This window comes from Sus scrofa, chromosome 8, assembly GCF_054392235.1.
Source record: "Sus scrofa isolate SSC_HxYL_T2T_F1_AM1 chromosome 8, Sscrofa_HxYL_maternal_Yorkshire_Landrace_v2.0, whole genome shotgun sequence".
Lineage (NCBI taxonomy): Eukaryota > Metazoa > Chordata > Mammalia > Artiodactyla > Suidae > Sus > Sus scrofa.
In genome coordinates this window covers 118,493,144-118,519,924 of record NC_139390.1, presented here as the reverse complement: position 1 = coordinate 118,519,924, position 26,781 = coordinate 118,493,144, and the positions used below count along the sequence as shown (strand labels likewise).

Genomic DNA, 26,781 nt, shown 5'->3' with positions numbered 1-26,781 from the left:
GCACCCACCCGCCCGGGTCCATCCCCCGCCCCGGCGCATCAGCGTCTCCGGTTTCCCATTGATGAGGTGGGGGAGGGAAGGCAGGTCGGGAGGGCTCCGGGGGCACGCGCTCGCGCACGCGGCGGGCAGAATCCCCAAGCGTCCGGGAGCCCTCCCCCCACCCCTCAGCCAGCACCTAGGAGGCTGCCAGCCGCTGCCGGAATCGCGCTGGGGTGCGTTTGGTTTGCCCTATGCTGATGGCCAGCCAGACCTGGGGTTAAGGGGAGGAAGAGAATGTCTGCCACAGCAGCTCTGTCTACGAGGAAGAAGCGAGATGAGCACACGCACCCTTTTCTGTTAAATATTGCAAGGTGACACAGGATCGCTTCCCACACGGGGATTTTCAAAAGGACTGGAGGAGGGAACGCAATAAACAAGAAAGATGCTTTCCCGGGTCAGAAGTTTGTCTGAGGAAGAGCCCCTAAGGACTCTGCACACTGAGGGGTTTTTGATCTGTGTCAACTCCAGTCAGCAGCTTCCCACTGACTTAGAACTGAGAGTGTCCAAAAGGCGTCTCCGTAAAACAAACTTAATAATGGCGTGGCTCCAAGAGCTTGGGTTCATTCATTTTTATTACCGTTTTCATTGTCCCCTCCTCCCCCGCCCCCCGCCCCTGTCTCTTTAAGAAACCGGAAAGGGATAAAGGGGTCCAGGAAAGGAGGAATCCGGCTCAGGAGCAGCAAAGAGGAGGGCAGTGAAGTAAGAGAAACGCAAGGAGAAAGGAAGGACACGAGGGATGGGAAAGGGCGAGGACCAGAGAGCCGAGGACTGCGGCGGGCGGGAGAGGGTTAAAGGGAGCAGGAGACCGGGTCCTCCCCCACTGCCTTTCACACTCTGCCTGCCGGAGGCCAAGCAAGAAAACCCAAATCTAGATGAAAACCAGGAGCAGCAAAGGTATGGACTGTGACATCTCTCCCGCCTTCCCTGTCGCGCAGACATCTACTCTATGTACACATATATGTTCTATGTTATATAATCTATGTTAAAGATGCATGCTTAGCCACGGCTAACCCAGGGGCAACCACAGAACCACGCGTCTCATGCAGCCCCAGTGTCCCCTGCACCCGGGAGACCCGGGAACTCGGCAACTGCCCGCGGTTCCTCGCTCCATTCACACCCCAGAAAGGGAGTACCGACATTAAGGCACACCCGGGAGACGCGCGAGGCTCCCGGGGACTGTATCACGAGAAAGCATCACCTACCAGTTTTCCTGCATCCATTGGATGGCTTCGTTCTCGTTGAACTGCTTTTCGAATTCATATTCTTGTAAAGTCAACACTGACATGTTCATTGGGGCTGATCTTCGGAGTCGCTACGTGTTCTCTACACAAAATAAAATAATCTGTAAAGCGCTTGATTTTGAGTGCACTCCTGTCTGCTTCCCCCACCCACCCCCCTAGGTCTTCCCCGCGCCGCTGGGTCTCCAGCAATCGGTCTCTCCCAGTCTCTCTCAGCTACAGTCGGGGCTGAGCATTGCCTGTGCCTGGGCTCTCAGCTCCTCGCTCTGGGACTCTCCTCCTCCCGGCGTCCGCATCCACCGTAGGAGGAAATGAATGCCTTGCGGTCTTAGTGCCCGCACGTTTGTCCATCACCCTTTTTACTTGTCTACAGGGAAATCTCCTCCCCCTCATGCGATCAGACAAATTAACCCTTTGCGAGGGAGAGCGAAAGGAAGCAAGACAGCCCTGGGGACAGTTTTGTTTACGAGTAGGTGACTAAAAGGGTGGAGGAAAGGCTAGAAGGGGGAGGAAGTGGTGTCGAGGTCATCCACAGCCTCAATCCTGACCTCGTGAGCCGCCTAGCCTTGCCTTTGAATGAAGTGTTCCGCATACCGAGTGCAGCCCCAGGGCGCAGACCAGCGAGCTCTGCGAGTAAGCCTTAAGTAAATAGTAAAACCTGCCAGCTCTGGCTAGAACTCCAGGCAAATTTGCGCTGAAATCCCACGTGAAAGGATCAAACTTCCCACCTCCTTGCTCTTGCCACACCCTCCAGGTCACTCAGCCCTGAGCTCTGGCTTTGACTCGAGTTCACCTGGGGCCTGGCCCGCAGAGCTCCCCAATCGCGTGATGTCTGGGGATGCTGAGGGCGAGCAAGGGTGGGTGGAGAGTGACTAGTAGCCAGAAGAGAGAGGTCAGGTGGTAGGTTTGGGGAAGGGAGGGAAGGGGTAGAATTAGTGAACAGAAACAAAGGGGGAGAAGGAAGTGAGCAGATAGGAAAACTAGACCAACTGGTCCAATGCAAAACACATGGGGAATTTCGCTTGATGTATTGCTGGGGTAGTAGATGGAACAGAATTGTGTTTGAGGAGAGGGCTAAAGGCAATATTGGCCTCTACTGAACCCCTGCTCTCACTGCAGTGTTTTAACCTCAGCTTCCATAAACAACCCTCTTCATTTTCTCAGAGGGAAAAGTGTTTTTTATGGTGTCCATTCCTCCACTCATTACCCACAAGTTAGGAAAAGTGAAATGAGACTTGGCAGCATCTGATAATTTGCTCTATACATATAATTGTTATAAGCTTAAAATACAATTTTTTTTTTTTTCTTTTTAGGGCCGCACTTGCATCACATGGAGGTTCCCAGGCTAGGGGCTGAATCGGAACTCCAGTTGCCAGCCTAGGCCACAGCCACAGCCACGCCAGATCCGAGCCCCGTCTGCAACCCACACCACAGCTCACGGCAATGCCGGGTCCTCGACCCACTGAGCTAGGCCAGGGATTGAACCCCCAACCTCAGGGTTCCTAGTTGGATTTGTTTCTGCTGCACCACAGAGGGAATGCCCAATAATAATTTTTTTTTTTAAAGCTATGCTTTAAAAATTAGGTGGACATTAGGACAAGGAAGAAAATTCTGAAAAGTGGGAACTGTGAGAAATATCTCTAAATGAGGAGGGTGTAATAAGAACTTAAATAATTAATGAGTCTTTAAAATCCAGTTCATTTTTATATATACACACACACATATGCACGCATATGTATTTATAATTAGCAAATTAATTTACAAGTTGATGCTCCCAAATTTCCCAAGTATGGACTCTCCTCATTGCTCAATATAAGGGTTGTCATTATAGAGACTTCTGCAGTACAAGTTGTAAGTGAATTTGGAGGTAAAGCCTAGGCCAAAAGACTTGGCAGGATTTAGGGGCAAGTGGGTGTGGCCTGAAAAAGAAGGATTTTAGCAAAGTACCTGGGTCTTTGAGTAGTCAATAAATATTTGTAGGAGTTCCCATTGTGGCACAGCAGAAACAATCCGACTAGGAACCATGAGATTTCGGGTCTGATCCCTGACCTCACTCAGTGGGTTAAGAATCCGGCCTTGCCGTGAACTGTGGTGTAGGTTGCAGATGTGGCTTGGATCTGGTGTAGCTGTGGCTGTGGTGTAGGCCGGCAGCTGCACAGTTGCAGCTCTGATTGGACCCCTCGCCTGGGAACCTCCATATGCTGCGAGGGGAGCCCTGAAAAAAAAGCTAAATAAATAATTTAAAATATATATATTTGTGATATGAAGTGATTAACAAAGTGAAAGAAGGGAGGGAAGTGAGAAAGGAATCATGTGTGAGGAAAATCCAGCAAACATCTTGGTATATAGCGCAAGGATAGGTCCTTCTTTTGCCTTAAAAGGATTCCATTTTTAAACCGAGGACAATTCTCACTAGTCATCACATCAATTTTAAACTAGTATGAGAAAGTCTCATTTACTTCCTATGTTTCTTATTCAAATGTCTGTTACTACCTGTTTATTTTCTGAAGATGGACTTGACATTATGTTAAAAGCAAATATCTGATTTGTTTTTAACGGTGTCTAAAGAAAAATTACTTTAAATTTGGAGGTTAAGTCCTTTAAAGTGATCAATTACCAAAAATGATAAATTCTTGATAGTACAAGTGCTGTTGAGGATATTCAGAACAGGCACTGTCAGTGGTAGTGAAAACTAGTGACTTTACCTAGCAATTTGGCAGCCTATTTAATCATTTTACTTTATTTTTTCATGGCTGCACCTGTGTCATATGGCAGTTCCCTGGGCAGGGATTGAATCCAAGCCGAAGCTGAGGCAATACCAGATCCCTTCTTTAACCCACTGCTTCCAGCTGGGGATTGAATTCCATTTTTTTTTTTTTTTTTTTTTTTTTTTTGCTTTTTAGGGCCAGAGCCATGGCATATGGAAATTCCCAGGCAAGGGGTCTACTCATCGCTACAGCTGAGCCAGCCTACACCACAGCAAACTCGGGATCCGAGCCATGTCTGCAACCTACACCACAGCTCATAGCAACGCTGGATCCTTGATCCACTGGGCCAAGCCAGGGTCCCAACCTGCATCCTCATGAATACTAGTCAGGTTCGTGGGTTCACAAAGGGAACTCTTGGGGATTGAATTATTAACACATAGTATCACAGGGGGAACACCTATTTAATCATTTTAAATCCACTTATTCATTGACCATTTATTCACTGGATATTCCTTGAGCCTTTGCTCTTCTGAGCTTGTGGGACTCAAGTGGGGAAGAAGAAAAACAGGACTCCTATTCTTGTGGAGCTCACATTCCAGAGGGGAAGACAAAATAACTTCATGTGAAATCCTAAGATTAAAATTAAATAGAATCATGTAAAGAGATGGGAGTGCTCGCTTAGCCCTAAAGGCAGGAGTTCCCGCTGTGGCTCAGAGGAAACAAATCTGACTAGCATCCATGAGGACACAGGTTCAATCCCTGACCTCGCTCAGTGGGTTAATGATCTGGCCTTGCTGGGAGCTGCTGTGTATGTCGCAGACACTGCTCAGATCCTGAGTTTCTGTGGCTGTGGTGCAGGCCAGCAGCTACAGCTCTGATTCAATCCCTAGCCTGCGCACCTCCAAATGCTGTGGGTGCAGCCCTAAAAAGACAAAAATAAATAAAAATTTAAAAAAATTTTAAAAAAAATAAAAAAAAAAAAACAGAACAACAAAAACCTAAAGGCTTCACTGAGAAGGCAACAGTTACTCGTGTAAAAAATTAATACACAGAAACCTCAGTTGAGTCAAGACATCAGGCAGCGACTCAAGCAATGAAAGGCCACTGACTTTTTGTTTACCATGGCCCTCCCACCTTCCTTCCCCCCTCTATAAAAGGGGTCTCCTTCCCTTCCCCTGTGATGGTCTGCACATGGCTCACCGTGGCTGTACACTCTGAATTGCAATTCTCTGATGATCCCAAATAAACCCATTATTGCTGGAGTAGTAACTACCAGTCTATTTATTTTAGATCAATGGTCAGAATGACAAAGAGCCAGGGTATCACAAGAAGCAAGAGCAAGTACAAAAGTCCTGAAGTTAGGAATGCTTTTGCAGGACTGAGGAAAAAAGGCTGTTGAGTCTCCAGGTCATAAGGAAGGAGTAACTCCAATAGGTTGGAGAAGCAGATCCAGGCCAGGTCTTAGCTGACTGGTCAATCAAGATAATTTGATTTGATTCTAACTGCAGTGGGGTGAGGAAATCGTAGAGTTTTTAGGTGGGAAATAGCGTGATAATTTCTAGTAATTCTACTACTGGGAACTTACTCTGTGGATACACTCACCAAAACATTCTAGATATATGTATAAGATATCGTTCAGCATTGTAATAACACTGGAAATAATAAGGGTTAACTAAATGATCACTAATATTAACTAAATGATGGCACACCTTTACAATGGAATATTATGAAGCTTTTTTTTTTTTTTTTTAATGCTCTTTTAGGGCTGAACCTGCAGCACATGGAATTTCCCAGGCTATGGGTCAAATTGGAGCTGTAGCTGCTGGCCAGAGCCACAGCCACAGCAACACTGGATCCGAGCGGCATCTGTGACCTGCACTGTAGCTCAGGCAATGCTGGATACTTAACCCTCTGTGTAAGGCCAGAGATCGAGCCCACATCCTCATGGATAGTAGTCAGATTAGTTACCAGTGAGCCACAATGGGAACTCACTGGAGGAAGAAATTTAGGAAATTGTAATAAGGGAATATGATAGGTGCTTAAATGTCCAGTTTAACTCTGGGGTTTTCACAACACTGTGAGCATGTGCCTTCCACGATGCAGATAGTGTCTGCCCCAAACCCTCTGAGTTTATGAGCCAATACTTTTCACTTTGGGAGTAGCAAAGGGCAATTAAGTTCCAGGGAATGAGTGAGGGCCTTTTTTTTTTTTTGTCTTTTTGCCATTTCTAGGGCCACTCCTGCAGCACATGGAGGTTCCCAGGCTAGGGGTCGAATCGGAGCTGTAGCCGCTGACCTAAGCCACAGCCACAGCAATGCCAGATCTGAGCCGCATCTATGACCTACACCATAGCTCACGGCAATGATGGATCCTTAAACCACTGAGCGAGGCCAGGGATCAAACCTGAGTCCTCATGGATGCTAGTCGGGTTTGTTAACCGCTGAGCCACGACGGGAACTCCCAGATGTCTTCTGATTAGCATCCTTTCATATATTTACCACACAGAATTATTCAGTAGCACAAAAATGTATTTCAGATATAAATGAAAACCTAAAGAACACTACTTGATAATGAGCACATTTCTCATTGCTGATATTTAAGTTCAGAGCGCCCCTGGAGGACAATTGGGTAAACTGCATGTGAAGGGAAACAGTCATTCTACATACTTACTAAGATCTCTTTTTCTGTATTTACATATAAATGAACTGGCTGTTAGGCAATTGCATTTACTCCTTATTATCTGTGTTAGTAGAGAAGAGAAGATGTATGTAGATCTCTCATGACGAATAAACTCCCTTGAATTACAAGGAACAATTCAGGGTGCCTCCTACTATTCCTCTAATATGTATTGGTCCAAACTATACAGGAGACTTCAAGAAAGGCATAAATCTCAGTGGGTGCCTTTCCCACCATGATCCCACGTCAGGGGTGTGTGGCAGGACATCACACCTGGACTGGGCCAGTGGACAAACGGGGAGGTCACTCTCATGCAAGCTTTAGGAGGGACTTTACCACCTTAGGACTTGGGCTAAGACACCGAAGATCAAGTGAACTGCTAAAGACTATTTTTTCAGCTTGTTCCAGAGCAGATAACCTAAAAGAAGCAAAAAAAGCTGCCTCAAGTATTTGTCTTATAAGGAAACTCTGAATAATAGTTTTATCTGGTCTCAGTAGTAAGGATAATTGTGTCACAGGGTCCCAGCTGTGGCCCAGTGGGTTGAGACCCTGACCACCGTCCCTGAGGAAGTGGTGCAATCCCTGGCCTCACTCAGTGGGTCAAGGATCTGGCGTTGCCTCGAGCTTCAGCGGAGGCCACAGACCCAGCTTGGATCTGGCATTGTTGTGGCTATGGCGTAGGCCGGCAGCTCCAGCTCCAGTTCATCCCCTAGCCTAGGCACTTCCATATGCAGTGGATGCAGTCCTTAAAAAAAAAAAGGTTGGATGATTAGAGACAAGGTCACAGGCAGGAGGATTAGACATAACCAAAAGATGCAACATTGGCTTGGAAAGAGATTTAAATGTAAGCAATGCTGAAAGAAAACTTCCCAAAGCCAGAGAAAGACTTGGGGAGAAATCAGGGACATAAGGGATTTCGGGTGCAGCATCAGTAGGAAAATTCAGAAAAAACAGAGGCCAAACTCATTTACTTCTATATTGATATAGACATTTGGGGTCTTTGCCTCTGCTCTTTTGGTAACTACATCCCACTGCAGTTTGGGGGGAAATTTTTTTTTTTTTTTTGCTGAGTCCAAGCTTGCACTGTTTGCTCCATGACAGGCCAGGAAATCCAGAGAGGAGTAGCTGGGGCAAGGAACAGCAACGTGAATCAGAACGCCAGCACAGCAAGAAGATGGTGGACTAGTGTCCCAAAGAACCGTCTTCCCAGAGGTAGAATTCTGGCTTTTTTATTCTAAATGGGGTGGGGGTGAAGTCCTGGTTCCAACCCAGCTCCAGAGGGGAAGTGCTAATTTCTTCCTTCCTGCAGACAATCACAGGTGGGCCTGCTCAGTGTGCTGTCTGGTAAGCTAGGAAAAGGTGTTTCAGTTTAAAACTTGCTACCTGGGAGGCGGGGTTCCCAGAGATAGGCCATCAGCTTATAATCTTATAGATCAATTCCTTTAAAGATTAACTTATAGTGGAACCCAAAGGATTTTCCAGATGTTCCCATTGTGGCTCAGTGGTTAATGAACCCAGCTAGCATCCATGAGGATGCGGGTTCGATGCCTGGCCTTGCTCAGTGGGTTAAGGATCTGGTGTTGCTATGCGCTGGGGTGTAGGTTGCAGACGCTGCTCAGATCTGGCTTGGCGTGGCTGTGGTGTAGGCCAGCAGCTACAGCTCCGATTCAACCCCTAGCCTGGGAACCGTCGTATACCATGGGTGCAGCTCTAAGACAACAAGACAGAGCAAAAAAAAGGGGGTTTTCCCTATTATAATTCTATACCATCAAAGATCCTTTCCCCAGTCTTGTGGGAAAAGAGACGACCACTAGGCTACCGCCTGCTGAATGGGAGGTGGGGTAGGGGTGGCGAGGAGGTAGTCAATATGGAATTAATTGATCAGCCTTCAACAGGGAATATTCCTTAGAATCTTTTAGTCAGAAAGACAGTCTTTTCCTTTTTTTAGGTATTTGAACCTGATGAAACCCTTTAACATTTTGTTGTCTAGTTTGTAATTGTACTTGGAATTTTGCTTCCAGTTCCCAGTACAAATATTAAATTTAACTTTGTGCCATAATAACACTAAATTCCTATGCTATTTATTTATTTGTCTTTTTCCCCCTTTTTCTTAGGGCTGCACCCATGGCATATGGAGGTTCCCAGGCCAGGGGTCTAATCGGAGCTGTAGCCGATGGCCTACACCATGGCCACAGCCACAGACACATACATCCATGTCAGATCCGAGCCACGTCTGCCACCTACACCACAGCTCATGGCAACGCCGGATCCTTAACCCACTGAACGAGGCCAGGGATCAAACCCACAACCTCATGGTTCCTAGTTGGATTTGTTTCCAGTGTGCCACATTGGGAACTCCTCCTATGCTATTTATTTGGAGAAAAATTAAATAGGCTGACCCTTCTCCAGCTACAATGAAATTATAATCTTGATCCTTTTGTTTTGTTTTGTTTTGTTTTGTTTTAAGCCTACACCAGTGGTATATGGAGGTTCCAGACCTGTGACCTACGCCACGGCTCATGGCCACGCCAGATCCTTAACCCACTGATCAAGACCAAGGATTGAACCTGCGTCCTCATGGATACGAGTTGGGTTCGTGACTGCTGAGCCACAATGGGAACTACTTTCAATACTTCTTTTTTAAAGAGCAACCATAAGTCTTCTAAGGGTTCACAAACCCAGGGCTCTCCAGGCCCCTCAGGAGTTGGGTTGTTTTCTGATGACCTTGTGCTGCTTTCATCCAAGTGTGATGAATGCATGGTTTCAGGCCAGTTAACCTGACAAAGCGCATGGTGAGGAATGCCATGTGTGGTCCTGTCCACCTTGCAGTCAGATGTTTAGGCCCTTGTTTTCTCCAGGTTTTAAGGAGGACTCAGTCTCTGAATGCGAAATGTTGAAAAGCTACTTCAGTTGGATGGGCAGTGATTGCTAGGTCTTTTAGAGCATTTACAAAGTCTCCTGCCCAGGCAGACACTTGTAATGGTTTTTGCGTTGCACCATGAATACAATATTGCACCATGAAATATTGCACCATGTCATATTTCAAGGGCAATTAATTTAGGCCTGCCTCTGGGAGCCCTTCTGATCCCCAGAGCAGGACAACTGGCAAGGCCTTATCCAAATAACTCAATCTCTCAATATATTTTAGTAACACTCCTTTTTAATGTGTGATTCATGTTCTCTGTTTTTCCCGTTGATTGTGGTCTCCAGGATGAATTTAGTTTCCAATAAGCTTGCAATGCTTTGGATGATACCTGTTCGGTTATACTTGAAACTGAGCAGAACCCTGTGGGGCTCCTGGGCGCCAAAGCCTTCCTATCCCCTGTTTCTTGTTTTTAAGCAAAGAGGCCTCATTTATCATCCTCGACCTTCCCAGAGTTCCAACACGGCAGCTTCAGACTGTTGCTTATCAGGGAACGGAGGGGATGCGGAGACCAGGAAAGAAGAGCCAGGAGACAGGAGTGCATGCAGCCTTGGGGCAGGGTCCTGGTGCCTCCTCAAGGAAGATACATGACAATATCTTTGCATGTTTCAGAATTAAAACCCCCCAACAAATGAGAGATATGATGAAGCATTCTTTATTCCAGAAAGAAAACAGGGTCCCAGAACCAGCCCCAGGGCCACTGAACACCCTACAAGCTCGCATCTACCCTGATCCTCATCTGTGGCCCTGTTTTCCACTCCCCAACTATAAAACCATTTTCTCTTCTCTCCCAAAGGAGGGCACGGCCTTTAGGGCATTAGCCTGCTGTGACCCTCCTTTGCCTGGCAAAGCAGTAGAGCTGTTTTTTCCCTCCTTCGGCCCAAACTCTGTCTCCCCGTTCCTTATGCAACATGGGTGGGCGGAGGCTAAGTTTCAGTCACATGCTGGAGACCAAAGCAGGCCCTTTGTCACTCCAAGGGGTGTTAGGTCAACCAAATTACATAATAATTTCCTTGAGGAGGGCTTTAACCACCTCGGAGGGGTGTCTTTGTCTGGGTGGGATGTGCTTCTTTCCCTCTTGAAAGTGTCCACAAACACTAGCAGGCACCTGAGATTTTCTGTAGCTCAAGGCATTTGAGTAAAGTCTATTTGCTAGTCCTCTGTGGGGCTGGTTCCTCTGTGCCGGGTCCCCAATTGGAGATGTCCCACATCAGTCCTTGGGTTATTTTCGCACAAACCACGCAATTTTGAGTCACTCTTAATGGTCTTTTGTACGTTAGGCTTCATCACGTTATTTTTGAGTCCTGTAAGATGGCACCTCTCCTGTAATGGGTACTGTTAGGACTGTGATCCAAGAGGGCCTCAGGACTCAAAACAATTCCTTGTTCAGTACATTTTCTTTGGCTCATTCCCACTGTCAGTTTCACCCTGGACTCCTGTGGGAATGGGGCGCCTCAAGTCCAAGGAAGTCCCTGGGCCTCTTCATTCACTTTCTTACCATGAGAGCCTCCCGTCTCTCTTGTGTCGTTGCTCTTCTTCTGCATTAGCCCAGGGCAATCTCTTCCAGTGCACTTTCTCCCCCTTCGGTCAGCTCCTTGTTCCTTCCCCAGTGGGGGCTCACCTCTCTCTGGGTTACTTGCTTCCTGGCGATCCAATGCTGCTGCCATAAAAAGGGGTGTTTTATGTTGTGTCTGTTGTACTCTTTTATTTTATTTTTCTTTTTAGGGCCACACCTGTGGCATATGGAGATTCCCAGGCCAGTGGTCGAATTAGAGCTATAGCTGCTGGCCAACCCTACAGCCACAGCAATGCAGGATCTGAGCAGCGTCTGCGATCTACACCACAGCTCATTGCAATGCCAAATCCTGAACCCACTGAGCGAGGCCAGCAATCGAACCTGCATCCTCATGGATACTAGTCTGATTCGTTTTCACGGATCCACGATGGGAGCTCCTATTGTACTCTTAAAAGCAACCTCTACCAACTGAGAAGGGTTTATTCCAAGTCCACCATCTAATTTTTGCAAATTTCTAGTATCTGAGGCACTTTGCTCAATTTTTTGAAGTTATTTTGCTTTGTGTCCCCTTTACAAAGATGCCTGTATGGTTGTGTCCTAAAAAGGGCATTTCTTGGGAGTTCCTGTTGTGGCACAGCAGAAACAAATCCGACTAGGAACCATGAGATTGCGGGTTCGATCCCTGGCCTTGCTCAGTGGGTTAAGGACCTGGCGTTGCCATGAGCTGTGGTGTAGGTCTCAGACTCGGCTTGGATCTGGCATTGCTGTGGCTCTGGTGTAGGCTGGCAGCTACAGCTCCGATTAGACCCCTAGCCTGAGAACCTCCATATGCCGAGGGTGCGGCCCTAAAAGGACAAAAAGACCAAAAAAAAAAAAAAAGGCATTTCTCCATCATGGGGCTCCAAATTTGGTTCAGCTGTGGGTACTGCCAAACAGGCTTCAAATGTATCATTCGGGCCTGTTAGGTGGAGCCGGTATACTTCTTCCCTGGCCTCATCAATGATCATTCTTTCACGTCCTGTAAGCATAGCCTCCCTATAAGGAGGGTTGTGATCTGTCCAATTAAGCAAATTTGAGGTGGAGAAACGACTATGCATCCATAGAAACCCAGCTTGGCTGTTTGCATTTAGGCCTCCTGAGGGATAATGGTGTAAGGGAAATTTCCCTGCTCCAGCAGTGGCTCTTGGGTCTTAAATGGCGACTCCAGGCCAGGTTCTTGCAATAGCAGAAGATTTTCTAACTAAGCCCTATAAAGAGGGGGAGGGTATATTGGCATAAGGGCTGCACAGCAGTGATAGCCAGCTTGGCTAGAGGTTGGAGCAACATATCCTTACCCTTGTTCCCTTTTTTCCTGTATGACACATTTTCCCTTGGGTTTTTTTTTTTTTTTTTTCTTTTTTTTTTAACATAAGGTAACAGCTGTCTGACTTTTTCCCTCCCCGATGTAATAGCACAAATGCTTGCACATAGAGGATTTTATCACTCTTCCCTGCTTCTTCACAGAAGAGCTACAGAGCCATTCAAAGGCCACTGTAAAACCGTGAGTAGTGATTGATCATCTCTAGCCATTAAAAGGATGCATTTTTGCCTTGGTATCAAGCCACTGGGCTGAATTCTGGGATGGGGCTTTTGTTGATTTCAGGAACCAAGGGGAACCGTTCTCTTCTCCCTGGGAATGCCCCACTTTTAGACAAGGACAGGGTTTTTGCTGTTCCTTTCCTCCATTTGACATCAATCTGTAAGTGGAGAAAAACCTGAAGAACAGAAAACCCTAGAGACACCCTCAACTGTGGTCTTAGGGTTTTACATATCACAAGAACAATCAACTCAACTCCCATTCCGTGGGACTCCTTGGAGAACAGCTGGATCCAGACCAACAACACAAGAGACCGAATAGGATTTAATGAACACAGCAAGGGTGGCAGTATGTGGTGCACAGGGACCCAAGACAACCAGGCCTAAGTCCTGAGCGGTGATCCTAATGGGTACTGTGGATGCATTGTTGCAATAAAACATCATCGACTTCTCCGTCTCAGATTCATAGCTATGATCAGATCACTTCTCCTAAACGCATCTCAGAGGCCTTTCTTTAGGGGTAGTTGAAACATTACCCAGTTTTTAAAGACAGAACACAAATGGTGCCCACACTAGCATCCAAAGAAAAAAAGGAACCAGTTCACAAATCAGGTAAAAATTCCACATTTTTTCCCCTCTCTCCAACAGGGTTCCCCACTCAACTACAAAGCAAACTGGCTTAGTCTGAAGAAAACAAACAAACAGAGAGGAAATAAAGTTTCTGGTTAGGGACACCAGAGTGACTTACCTACGTACTGAGCCTGTCAACTCCCATCTATCGATTCCTTAACTGCCAAGCGCTGGGGCAGCTGGTGCTGCTTCAGGAAACTTTAAAGGGAAGATTTTCTGAACAAGTGGTCCCAGCAGCTGCTAGGGCCTTACCCCAAAATTCCACAACCAGGGCGGCAGCAGGCTCCTGGCTAGCTTCACCAAAATTTGTTACTGAGTCCGGACTCATACTTCTTGCTGCATGACAGGCCGATAAATCCAGAGACGAGCTGTTGCGGCAAGGAACAGAGACGGATTTAGAGAGCCAGCACACCAAGACGATGGCAGACTAGTGTCCAAAAGAACCACCTTCCCTGAGTTAGAATTCAGGCTTCTTTCGGAGTTCCTGTTGTGGCTCAGTGGTTAACGAAAACAACTAGGATCCATGAGGTTGCAGGTTCGATCCCTGGCCTCGCTCAGTGGGTTAGGGGTCCAGTGTTGCCATGAGCTGTGGTGTAGGTCACAGACGTGGCTCAGATCTGGCATTGCTGTGGCTGTGACGTAGGCTGGTGGCTACAGCTCCGATTGGACCCCTAGCCTGGGAACCTCTATATGCCAAGGGTGCAGCCCTAAAAAGACAAAATAATAATAATAATAATAATTCAGGGTTCTTTTATACTAAGAGGGGAGGGGGTGCCATCCTGGGTCCAGCCAGACTCCCAAGGGGATGTGTTGATTTCTTCTTCCTGTAGCCAATCACAGGTGGGCCTGATCAGGATGTTTCTTGTGAGCTAAACAAGACAATTTAGCTTCAAGCTCATTACCTGGGAGGCAGCGCTCCCAGAGATAGGTCATTATGTATAATTTATGCTTGTAGGCAACAGCCCTTTAGTGATTAACTTGTGATAAATAGAATACCAAGGTTCTTCCCGATTATACTTTGGGAAACCCTTAATTCCACTTGGATCCTGTCAATTATGGGACAGCACAATTCTCTCTTACCTCTATTGCCTTCTCTGAAAATGAAGATTAAATACACTAAAAAGCTTGAATGGATAATCTCTGTAATGTGACCAGCACAGTGCCTGGTACAATGGAAGGTATGATGCTCCTGTCATGACTTTCTTCAGGTCCCTGTTCAACAGCAGAGGGACAGAAGATGAGCCAGGCCAACTGCTTCCATGCAAGACACGGGGAAATACCAAGGCCTGGAGAGGCTGAGTGGCTTTTGCAAAGGTATTTGTTCTCAGAGCCTGTTCATCTAGAAATCCTGAAAGCCTCCTGCTAGAAATCACTGGTGCTCATGACTCAGTGAAGTTTCCACCAAGAGAAGAGTAAACTGAGCTTCATCTCTGATCTGGGAGAGCAACTGCCACTTTGTCAACTTTCACGACCTCCTCGGCTCTTGGTGTATTTAGATCCATGAGCTCCACAAACATCACATTCTTTTAAAGAAAGTAAAAAAAAACCCCATGGCTTTATTGTAAAACAATGCAACATTATTAAAGAAAATGTAAAACAAAACAAAAACAAAAACACAACTGGTGGGGAATACCTCTTATAAGGGCTCCTTGTGAAAAAAACTGTGTATTTGCCACTCACTAGCTGGGTGATCTGGGCAATGATTTCTCTCTCTGTGCCTCAGTGGTCTCATCTAAAAAAGAATATTGGTACCTACTTTGCAGGCCTGTTAATGAGGATTTTTGAAGTACTTACGGACCAGAAATGTAGGGAGTATCTCATACATGTTTGGTGCAGAAAGAAGAATAAAAGCAATATCTCTCTGGTGGAGAGTAGGTGACATTTGGGTGGAGACTTGAAGAAATTCATTTTGCAGAAAAGGTGGGAAGGCATTCCATTTTCTTTCTGTCTGTCTGCACTCTTTTTTTTTTTTTTTTTTTTTGTCTTTTTGCTATTTCTTGGGGCGCTCCCGCGGCATATGGAGGTTCCCAGGCTAGGGGTCGAATCGGAGCTGTAGCTGCCGCCTACGCCAGAGCCACAGCAACCTCGGGATCCGAACCGCGTCTGCAACCTACACCACAGCTCACGGCAACGCCAGATCGTTAACCCACTGAGCAAGGGCAGGGATCGAACCCGCAACCTCATGGTTCCTAGTCGGATTCGCTAACCACTGCGCCACCACGGGAACTCCTGCACTCTTTCTTTTCTTTCTTCCTTCCTTCCTGCCTTTCTCGCTCTCTTTCTTTCTCTCCCCTTCCTTCCTTTTCTTTCTTTCCTTCTTCCTTTCTTTCTTTCTTCCTCTCTTCCTTTCACATATGGAAGTTCCCTAGTCTGGGAACTGCAGCGAATCAGAGCTACAGCTGTCCGCCTACACCACAGCCATAGATAGCAGTGCCAGATCTGAGCTTCATCTATGACCCACACCACAGCTCACCGGCCATGCTGGATCTTTAACCCACTGAGTGAGGCCAGGGATCGAACCCGCATCCTCATGGATACTAGTGGGGTTCATTACCGTTTTGCCACAATGGGAACTCAGGCATTCCAGTTTCTAATTGGAAAGAAAACACCTGCAACGATGAGACAACGATGAGGACGACAACGATGACAATGATGATAGACAACTAACTATGGAACATAGACAATGTACCTTTATATACTGTACATCCTTTAACTTTATTAACAACTGCAGTGCTGGTTATGTAATATAAAGAAGCCAAGCTTTAGGAGTTCCTGTTGTGGCGCAGTGGTTAATGAATCCAATTAGGAACCAGGAGATTTCGGGTTCGATCCCTGGCCTTGCTCAGTGGGTTAACGATCTGGCGTTGCCATGAGCTGTGGTGTAGGTCGCAGACGCTGCTTGGATCCTGAGTTGCTGTGGCTCTAGCGTAGGCCGGGGCTACAGCTCCGATTCGACCCCTAGCCTGGGAACCTCCACATGCCGCGGATTCCGCCCTAGAAAAGGCAAAAAGACAAAAAAAAAAAAAAAAAAAAAAAAAAAAAAGAAGCCAAGCTTTAGATAAAATGATGACAGGCAGAGGCAGGCATCAGGATTTCCTGTTATGACTCTGTGGTAATGAATTCGACTAGTATCCTTGAAGACAAAGGTTCAATCCCTGGACTCACTCATTGTGTAAAGGATCCCGTGTTGGTGTGAACTGTGGTGTAGGTCACAGATGCGACTCAGATCCTGGGTTGCTGTGGCTGTGGTGTAGGCTGGCAGCCACAGCTCCAACTGTACCCCAAGCCTGGGAACTTCCATATGCTGAAGGTGGGGCCGTAAAAAAAAAAAAGCAGCAGCAGCAGCAGCAACAGCCATGCAATTCCAAGTCTGACAGAAGTTTTGTACACACTTGGAGAATTTCAGTTTTCCTTAAGCTTTGGGTGCAGGAGGCAGAGTGGGGGAGATAAACCAGAAAGCTGACCAGAAAGCCAAATCTTAAAGGATCCCGTAGGTCATTTTGATTTTAAGGAATTTTGACCTTATTCTTTATATAAGGAGGAGCTTCTGAGGGATTTGTCCACTCAGAAGAAAGATAAGTTTTGCAGTTTTGAACAATTACAGAGATAAGACTGCATTGTGGAGGATGGGTTTTTTTTTTTTTTAAACAATAGGCTGTTTTGATAGAGCAATTTCACTGTTACCTAGTGAGTATATACCCAAGAGAAGAGAAAAGAAATGTTTGAAAACATACATGAATGTTCACAGCAGGATTATTCATAACAGCCTGAAGGTGGAAACAACCCAAATGTCCACCGACTGATGAACAAATAATGGTATCTCCTTCAATGGAATATTATTCAAACAGGAAAAAGAATGGAGTACTGATACATGCTATAACGTGGATGAATCTGGAAAACATTATGCTGAATGTAAGAAGCCAGTCACAAAAGATCTCATATTATATAATTCAATCCATATAAAATGTCCAGAATAGGCTAATATATAGAGACACAATTAAATTGGTGGTTAGCTAGTATGAGGAAGCATAGGTATCATAATGAGAACTAAAGGGTATAGTGTTTCTTTTGGGGGGAATATCCTATTGATTGTAATGGTGGTTATACAATTCTGTGAATATACCACAAACCATTGAATTGTTCACTTGAAATGGATGAGTCATAAGGTCTGTGTATATCAAAAACACTACTACAAAATGAAGAAAATATTATGCTAGATAACAGCATTCATAAGGGGAGTGAGTTTGTGTGTGTGCATGTCTTTTTTAGGGCCCCACCTATGGCACATGGAAGTTTCCAGGCTAGGAGTCCAATTGGAGCTGCAGCTGCCAGCCTACATACACCTCAACCACAGCAACAGCAGATCCAAGCTGCATCTTCGAGCTACACCACAGCTCACAGCAATGCTGGATCCTTAACCCACTGAACAAAGCCAGGGATCGAACCTGTGTCCTCATGGATACTAGTCAGATTCATTACCGCTGAGCCACATTGGGAACTCCCCAGCATTCTTTAATCACATTTCTCTCCCTCCAGATTATGAGTACCATCAGAAGTGCAATAACTGCAAACCAGTACAATGTAGAGAAATGGGCAGTAGGGTTATAATAGATAGCTTCTTCACTAACTATGAGCCAGGCACTGCCTTAAGCTCTTTATGCATACTATCTCAGATAAGAATTCAATGAGAATTTCTCCTGTGACTCAGAGGAAAGGAACTTGACTAGTATCCATGAGGATGCAGGTTCAATCCCCAGTGACCCAGATCTGGCATTGCTGTGGCTGTGGCCTAGGCCGGCAGCTGTAGCTCCCATTTAACCCCTAGCCTGGGAACTTCCACATGCTGCACCTGAGGCCCTAAATTAAAAAAAAAAAAAAAAACACACCTCAATGAATATTTGTGGAATGAATATTTTACTTGAAGAAGCAGGAGGCTTTGGAGGGGGATTTGGGGATGACATAAAATAGCAGAGGATATTTGAGCTGAGTCACGGAGAATTGGTAAAAGTTTTTTTATTAACATATAGTTGATTTACAATGTTTCATCAAGTTCTGTTGTACAACAAAGTGACCCAGTCACACACATTTCCCTGTGCTGTACAGTAGTATCCCATTGCCCATCCATTACAGATATAACAGTTTGCATCCCCAAAACCCCAAGATGCCCATCCCTCCCACTGCCCCTTCTCCCTGCTGCCCAGAACCCCAACCCCATGCTCTGTTTCTGTGGGGTTTTTTTGTTGTTTTTTTTTTAGATAGGATCATCCATTCCATATGTTAGATTCCACAAATAAGTGATATTATATGGTATTTGCCTTTTTTTTTTTTCTGGTTTACTTCACTTAGTATGAGAGTCTCTAGCTCCATCCATGCTGCTGCAAACGACATTAGTTTGTCCTTTTTTATGGCTAATATTCCATTGTATATATGTACCACATCTTCTTAATCCATTCGTCTGTCAATGTACATTTAGGTTGTTTCCATGTTTTAGCTATTGTGAATAGTGCTGCTATGAACAAAGGGATGCATGTATCTTTTTCTTTACTTTTTCTTTTCTTTTTTTGCCTTTTTGCCTTTTTCTAGGGCCGCTCCTGTGGCATAGGGAGGTTCCCAGGCTAGGAGTCCAATAGAAGCCGCAGCTGCCGGCCTACGCCACAAGCATAGCAACACGGAATCCGAGCCACGTCTGCAACCTACACCACAGCTCATGGCAATGCTGGATCCTTAACCCACTGAGCAAGGCCAGGGATCGAACCCGCAACCCCATGGTTCCTAGTCGGATTTGTTAACCACTGAGCCACGATGGGAACTCCAGCATGTATCTTTTTCAATGAAAGTTTTTTTCTGGATATATGCTCAGCAGTGGAATTGCTGGATCATATGGTAGCTCTATATTTGGTTTCCTGAGGTACCTCCATACTGTTTTCCATAGCGGTTGTAGCAATTACATCCCACCAACAGTGGAGGGGGTACCTTTTTTCCATACCTTCTCCAGCATTTATTATTTGTTGTCTTGTTAATGATGGCCATTCTGACTGGTGTGAGGTGGTACCTCATTGTAGTTTTGATTTGCATTTCTCTAATCATTAGTGATATTGAGCATTTTTTTCATATGCCTGTTGGCCATCTGTCTGTCTTTGGAAAAATGGCTATTTAGGTCTTCTGCCCATTTTTCAATTGGATTTTTTTGTGTGTTGGGGGGGGTTGATTTATATGAGTTGTTTGTATATTTTGGAGATTAGGCCCTTTTCTGTTGCATTGTTGGCAAAGATTTTCTTCCATTCTGTGGGTTGTCTTTTTGTTTTTTAATGGTTTCCTTTGCTGTGCAAAAGCTTTTGAGTTTGATTAGGTCCCATTGGTTTATTTGTGTCTTTATTGTCATTATTCTAGGAGGTGGATCAAACAAGGTGTTGCTGTGAGCTATGTAAAAGAGTGTTCTACCTATGTTTTCCTCTAGGAGTTTTATTTTATTTTATTTTATTTTATTTTATTTTATTTTGTCTTTTTGCTATTTCTTGGGCTGCTCCCGTGGCATATGGAAGTTCCCAGGCTAGGGGTCGAATCAGAGCTGTAGCCACGGCCTATGCCAGAGCCACAGTAACGCGGGATCTGAGCCGCGTCTGCAACCTACACCACAGCTCACAGCAACACCAGATTGTTAACCTACTGAGCAAGGGCAGGGACCGAACCCGCAACCTCATGGTTCCTAGTCTGATTCGTTAACCACTGTGCCACGACGGGAACTCCTCCTCTAGGAGTTTTATAGTGTCTGGCCTTATATTTAAGTCTTTAATCCATTTTGATTTTATTGTTGTATATGGTTTTAGATAGTGTTCTATTTTCATTCTTTTACATGTAGCTTTCCAGTTTTCCTAGCACCATTTATTGAAAAGGCTTTCTTCCACCGTATGTTCTGTCCTCCTTTGTCATAGATTAGTTGCCCACAGATACTTGGGTTTATATCTGGGCTTTCTATCCTGTTCCATTGGTCTATATTTCTGTTTTTTGTGCCAGTACCATATTGTTTTGATGACTATAGCTTTGTAGTATTGTCAAAGGTCAGGAAGCTTGATTCCTCCATTTTCGTTTTTCTTTCTCAATATTGCTTTGGCTATTCAGGGTCTCTTGGTGTTTTCATACAAATTGTAAAATATTCTGTTCTAGTTCTGCAAAGAATGTCTTTGGTAATTTGATAGAGATTGCATTGAATCTGTAGATTGCCTTGAGAAGTAGAGTCATTTTGACAATATTGATTCTTCCAATCCAAGAGCATGGTATATCTTTCCATCTGCTTTGTTGTCTTTGATTTCTTTCATCAATGTTTTATAATTTTCAGGTCTTTTGTCTCCTTAGGTAGGTTTATTCCTATGTAATTAATTAATTTTGATGTAAATGGGATGGTTTCTCTGATTTTTCTTTTTGATCTTTCATTATTAGTATATAGAAATGCAATTGATTTCTGTGTATTAATTTTGTAGCCTGCAACTTTGCCAAATTCATCAATGAGTTCTAATAGTTTTCTGGTGCTGTCTTTAGGGTTTTCTAAATCTAGTATCATATCATCTGCAAACAGTGATAGTTTTATTTCATCTTTTCCAATTTAGATTCCTTTTATTTCTTTTTCTTCTCTAATTGCTGTGGTTAGAACTTCCAAAACTATGTTGAATAATAGTGGTGAAAGTGGACATCCCCTTGTCTTGAACCTGATCTTAGTGGGAATGTTTTTAATTTTTCACCATTGAGAATGATATTAGCTGTGGGTTTTTCATATATGTTTTTTATTATGTTAAGGTAGGTTCCCTCTATCCCCACTCTCTGGATAATTTTTATCAGAAATGGGTGTTGAATTTTGTCAAAAGCCTTTTTTCATCTATTGAGATGATCATATAGTTCTTATTCTTCAGTTTGTTGATGTGGTGTATCACATTGATAGATTTGTGGATATTGAAGAATCCTTGCATCCTTGGAATAAATCCTGCTTGATCATGGTATATGATCCTTTTAATATATACTTGGATTCAGTTTTCTAGTATTTTGTTGAGGATTTTTGCATCTATGTTCATCAGTGATATTGGTCTGTAATTTTCTCTTTTGTGGTATCTTTGTCTGGTTTTGGTAGAGAATTGGTAAAAGTTTAATGTACATAATGGCAGAGAAGTGCATTGTAGACCAAGGAACACTTTTGGGGAAAACTGAAGTCAAGATCATTAATACAAAAAAAAAAAAAAAAAGATTAAAAAAAGATCATTGGAGTTCCCATCTTGGCTCAGTGGTTAATGAATCTGACTAGGAACCATGAGGTTGCGGATTTGATCCCTGGCCTTGCTCAGTGGGTCAAGGATCCGGCATTGCTGGGAGCTGTGGTGTAGGTTGCAGACACAGCTCAGATCCTGCATTGCTATGGCTGTGGTATAGGCCAGTGGCTACAGCTCTGATTAAACTCCTAGTTTGGGAACCTCCATGTGCCATGGGTGTGGCCCTAGAAAAGACAAAAAAAAAAAAAATCATTGATACAAGGTAAATCTGAATTCAATTCCTGTCTGAGTCTCTCACTGACCATGTTATTTCTAGGATTCCCAAACTCTCCTAGGATTCAATGCAATTGTAATACAGGATGGACAGAACCTATCATTTAGGGGTGTTGTAACTTTACAAATGCATAGTTTAGAACAGTACCAGGCATAAAATTCTAAGAGTACATTAGCCATTCTTCTTCAGCCTCAAATTAGACTTTCTAGATCTTCCTGCTCCAAAAACACTGTAGTGGCTAGGAAACATATGTCCTTGGGCAACATGCCTATTTTTACACCTACCTATTTTGAGTAGATAGAGAAGACTCACTAGTAGTTATTATTGTTTCCATGCACAGCAATTGTCTGGAAAGAATGGATTAAGGAGATTGATGAAGTGGAGACAAGACAAAATAAGAGCTGGTAAAGTGAAGGGCTTTGTCTGATATGTTAAGGGATTATGGCTCCATCCTTTCAGTAAGGTTCAAAAATTCAAACGCCTTTCTTTCTTTCTTTTTTTTTTTTGTCTTTTTGTCTTTTCTAGGGCCGCACCCACAGCATATGGAGGTTCCCAGGATAGGGGTCGAATCAGAGCTCTAGCCACCGGCCTATGCCAGAGCCACAGCAATGCAGGATCCAAGCCACGACCACAACCTACACCACAGCTCATGGCAATGCCAGATCCTTAACCCACTAAGCAAGGCCAGAGATCGAACCCACAACCTCATGGTTCCTAGTTGGATTCGTTAACCACTGAGCCATGACAGGAACTCCTCAAACGCCTTTCAAGTACAGCTTTTGACAAATGAATGAGGTGAGCAGGTTATTAAAAAATAGTGGTATGTTGACCTGGATACTCCTTGTGTGCATATTAAATAAGTTGAAATGGTCTTCGCTCCACAAAGAAATCTATTTTTTTCTCATTATTTTCTGAATGTATTTCTATTTCAAGTCTATCTTGCTTTCTCTATTTTTTCTTTTCTTTTTTTTTAGGGCTGCACCCAAAGCATTCAGAAGTTCCTAGGCTAGGGGTTCAATCAGAGCTGCAGCTGGCAGCCTACACCACAGCCACAACAACACCAGATCCTTAACCCACTGAGCAAGGCCAGGGATCAAACACGCATCCTCATGGATACTATTCAGGTTTGTTACCACTAAGCCACAGAAACTCCCTAATGTTCTATTTATTTATTTACTTTTGGACACATCCATGGCATGTGGAAGTTCCCAGGCTAGGGACTGAACCCATGCCATAGCAGCAACAGGAGCCACTGAAGTGACAATGATGGATCCTTAACCCACTGAGCCACATGGGAACTCCTAATTTTCTTTTTAAATGAATCATTGTCGAGGCCAAATAAAACCTTTTTGTGGTCCAGATTTGACCCCAGGGCCACTGGTTTACAATCAGTGTGTTGAGGAAGGGAGTCATTTAAGCAGTTTGAAGGGCAGGTCACAGGATCAGATGGGTATTTCTGAAAAATCAGTGAGAGAGCAAATTAGAGACTGGATTAGGGACTAGAAAAGGATTTTTATGGTTGAAGAGAACCATGTTGAAGGCTAATTAAAGTGGAGAAGAGAGCATGAACTTGAGAAAAGAATCTAAGGTGGAATGTTCAAGACTTGTGTGACTCTTTGGAAAGAAGGAAGAACAAGGGATCAAGTGATCCTCTACTTTCTGTTCTGAATAGTGCCATTAGCTAAATTAAAGCCATAATTTAGACTGACCAAATAAGGCTGATAAACCTTTTCTATCCCCAGTATGGCATCCAAGAACCAACTGTGGGAGAGGAGGAGCAGACCCCAGACAGTACCTCAATGGAGATGGTGAACCCAAGCTTTTCTCTATCAGGGGATCAAGAAGGACTTTCCAGAAGAGGAGCTACCTAAATGAGGAACCAAGGGTGAGTTGGAACCACAGGGACATTCATTCATTGTGGGCTGTTTTCTCTTTAACTCTGGACAGCCCACAAAGGTTGTCCCTCCTTCACTTACCCTGACTCCTTCCCCTTGAAGTACTTGATTCTCTGCCTTTCCTGTCTTGCCCAACTGGGACCCACTGGCTGGGCACCTGAACTGCACTCTCCATTGTCTCCCAGTCCCCTAAGGATCTGCCAGAGGCTCCTGCCCTAACCCTCCTATTCCATCTGGGAGGGTCTGGGAAGAGGCAATCCTTCGAGAACCTCAGAGGTCAACACTTCTTTAAACAAATTTCTCAGCTGTTGTGATCTCACTTAGGATTTACCAGCGGAACGAGATTTTTCTCTCCACGCCTTCTCTCTCTGATAGTGTGAAGTTCTGTTGGACCTACCTGTGCTCTCACAGATCATAGAAGATGATGACCCTCTGCCGATGGAGCCTCCCCCTCCCTCGATGACTGGGAGCTGGGAGAGGATACCCACCCTCTTCCCACCCTTCAGCCCAGAGAAGCTCAGAGAGGCACAAAGGTCTAAGCCCTAAAGAAAGGTGACTTCATTATGTTTCTATTCTTAGGTCTTTTGAAATGATTCTGCCAATGTCCAGGAAACCTCTCTTGCAATGTGGCAGCATGAGGAAGTGCATGAACAACCCTGAACTTGTAAGATTCTTCTCTGGCTTTAAACATACCCATATTGGAGTTTCTATTGTGCCTCAGCAGTAACGAACCTGACTAGTATCCATGAGGATGCAGGTTCAATCCCTGGCCTTGCTCAGTGGGTTAAGGATCCGGCTTTGCTGTGAGCTTGTGATCTGAGACAAGGCTCAGATCCTGAGTTGCTATGGCTGTGACCAACAGCTACAGCTTCGATTTGACCCCTAGCCTGGGAACTTCCATATGCTGTGGGTGTGGCCCTAAAAAGACCAAAAAAAAAAAAAAAAAAAAAAGAAAAGAAAAGAAATGGGTGTATTTTGTCCATGTAATTCATCCATGTCTAAGGACCCAGGTCCTTTCCTTGGGTGACTGTAAGGAAAAGTAATTTTGGTAGAAATAAGGGTGGACCTACAAAGTACAAGAGGCTTCTTGTTCAGACGTACTGCCACTAGAACTGCAGACACAGCTTCAATTTACTTAGAGATCTTAATGTGAAATGGCATTAGGATAGGCAGCTTGCATTTATTATTTCTTTGAATTCTCACAACCAACTTGCTGTCTCATCGTCATTTTACCGATGAGGAAATTGATGGTCAAGAGATGAATGACTTACCCAAAGACACAAACCTGTAAAGTATGATTCTTTTTTTTCTTTAAAAAAAAAAAAAAATAGGCCCACACCCATGGCATATGGAAGTTCCCAGGCTATGGGTCAGATTGGAGCTACAACTTCCTGCAACAGCCACAGCCACAGCCACAGCCATGGGGGATCCAAGCTGGGTGTGTGACCTACACCAAGCTCATGGCAATGCCAGATCCTTAACCCACTGAGCAAGGCCAGGGATCAAACCTGCATCCTCATGGATACTAGTTGGATTCATTTCTGCTGTTCCACGAGGGTAACTCCATGTAAAATATATTTCTAATGAATCAAAAGACTATGTTTTATTTCTTCCATGACAACATGCACGAGAAAAATATATTCCTCATCTACTTACTTGCTCATTTAACATTCACAGAGCATCGGCCAAGTGTGGAGAACTGTTCTAGATGCTGGCTTTTTTGGAGCTAAAGTGTGCATCTGAGTGACTTGTTATTAAAGCTCCTCAAATAGGCCACACCAGAGGTTGGAAACACTTTATTGTGCAGTTCTGTCAGTAAAAAAATAAAAAATTAGTCAGCACCTCATATATATTTCTAAAAAGATGATATTCAGGTACTACCAGTACATACTGTATTCATTTTATAAAATATTAAAAATATCAAAATTTAAAACAAGAGGAAAAATTTAATTTTTTAAATTAAAGTTTTAATATTTACTTTATGCATACCAAACAGGTATTGCTCGCCCCACTTTGAAGACTTTGAACCAGAATATGAAGCCCATGATATTTCATACATTACGCTGGAGGATTTCATGGTCTGGTTGGTGTATGCTCTGCTGTCCACATCATGAAGGAAGAATTTAGAGTTGCTTGGGAAAATCAAAAAAGTCTTTATAAAACAGGTGACATGTGCACTGAATCTTGGAGGAGAAGTAAGAATGATGGCAAGTGGAAAAGAGGATGTTTATCTCATGCTGAAAGACCATCATGTACCAAACCAGGCATTTGGGGAGGCCTAGTGTATGGGAGGAGAATAAAAAATTCAGTGTGTTGGAGTTCCTGTCGTGGCGCAGTGGAAGCAAATCCAACTAGGAACCATGAGGTTGCGGGTTTGATCCCTGGCCTCGCTCAGTGGGTTAAAGGATCTGGCGTTGCTGTGAGCTGTGGTGTAGGTGGCAGACGCGGCTCGGATCTGGCATTGCTATGGTGCTGGTGTAGGCTGGCAGCAACAGCTCCATTTAGACCCCTAGCCTGGAAGCCTCCATAAGCCGTGGGTGTGGCCCTAAAAGGACAAGAGACAAAAAATAAATAAATAAATAAAAATTAAAAAATAAAAAATTCAGTGTGTTAACTAGAACCCTGGGTACTGGGGGGAAATAATGCTGGTAAAGTAATTTGGGGTCAGATAATTGTTTGTGTTATGCTGTACCCTTAGACTTTATATCTTGGGTAACAGGGAACCATTGAAAGTAAGTGGAGAGAGTGGGTAAACTGTTACCATGATCTGGGGGAAGAGATACTAAAGGCAGGAACTGATGCAGTGGCAACAGGATGGGAGGAGGAAATGGATTCTGTAGCTGACTTTGGATAGGAATGGCTTCCTTGCTGAACAGGTGTGGGTATGAGGAAGAGGGAGAAATTAAAAGGAAGCACTAGGGTTTCTACTCGGAGTGGAGTGGAGAATGACTCCAGGGGCTGAGGCAAGGGAGCCTTGTCCCAGTTTTCAGGGATCGATGTGGTAGAGTGGACAAAGAGCAGCCCCTGGAATTAGAGCAACCTATGTTTAAAG

General features: G+C 44.5%; 3 protein-coding genes across 27 annotated transcripts in view; 1 reads left to right on the top strand and 2 right to left on the bottom strand.

Annotated features, from left to right (window-relative positions):
* Positions 1-26,781, bottom strand: part of CASP6 (caspase 6) — a 1,021,045-nt gene that overhangs the window by 495,180 nt on the left and 499,084 nt on the right. The gene's annotated exons all lie outside the window — the stretch shown is intronic.
* Positions 1-26,781, bottom strand: part of ELOVL6 (ELOVL fatty acid elongase 6) — a 465,493-nt gene that overhangs the window by 147,768 nt on the left and 290,944 nt on the right. For 6 of the 23 annotated variants that reach the window (XM_084973212.1, XM_084973206.1, XM_084973207.1 and 3 more), the window contains 4 exons: positions 25,386-25,538; positions 13,424-13,673; positions 11,083-11,241; positions 1,242-1,362 (listed from right to left, as the gene is read on the bottom strand). In XM_084973212.1, coding sequence (XP_084829338.1) covers positions 1,242-1,330 — 89 coding nt within the window. In that variant the 5' untranslated portion in view covers positions 1,331-1,362; positions 11,083-11,241; positions 13,424-13,673; positions 25,386-25,538. Of the gene's footprint in view, positions 1-1,241; positions 1,363-1,516; positions 1,556-1,825; positions 1,924-11,082; positions 11,245-13,423; positions 13,674-25,385; positions 25,539-26,781 lie in introns of those variants that run through there. The other 17 variants (XM_084973217.1, XM_084973211.1, XM_084973213.1 and 14 more) reach the window with 8 other exon arrangements.
* LOC110261986 (uncharacterized) lies at positions 733-25,865 on the top strand. 3 transcript variants are annotated; one of them, XM_084973224.1, is made up of 5 exons: positions 733-933; positions 7,763-7,873; positions 23,577-23,719; positions 24,105-24,281; positions 25,726-25,864. In XM_084973224.1, exons 1-4 carry the CDS (start codon positions 912-914, stop codon positions 24,273-24,275), a joined length of 447 nt encoding a protein of 148 aa, XP_084829350.1. In that variant the 5' UTR covers positions 733-911; the 3' UTR covers positions 24,276-24,281; positions 25,726-25,864. The 3 variants fall into 3 exon arrangements, 1 of the variants encoding a protein (XP_084829350.1); XR_002346457.2 differs by lacking the exons at positions 733-933; positions 7,763-7,873; positions 24,105-24,281 and adding an exon at positions 24,309-24,393 and having other exon boundaries at positions 23,582-23,719; positions 25,726-25,865; XR_014813199.1 differs by lacking the exons at positions 733-933; positions 7,763-7,873; positions 24,105-24,281; positions 25,726-25,864 and adding an exon at positions 12,544-12,640 and having other exon boundaries at positions 23,577-23,717.

Excerpts from the sequence above, each read along its gene's own strand:
- LOC110261986 (XM_084973224.1), top strand. The coding sequence starts at position 912 with ATGAAAACCAGGAGCAGCAAAG. Across the intron at positions 934-7,762 it reads GAAAACCAGGAGCAGCAAAG|GCCAGGAAATCCAGAGAGGA; the intron begins GTATGGACTGTG and ends GCTCCATGACAG. Across the intron at positions 23,720-24,104 it reads ACCTAAATGAGGAACCAAGG|TGTGAAGTTCTGTTGGACCT; the intron begins GTGAGTTGGAAC and ends TCTCTCTGATAG.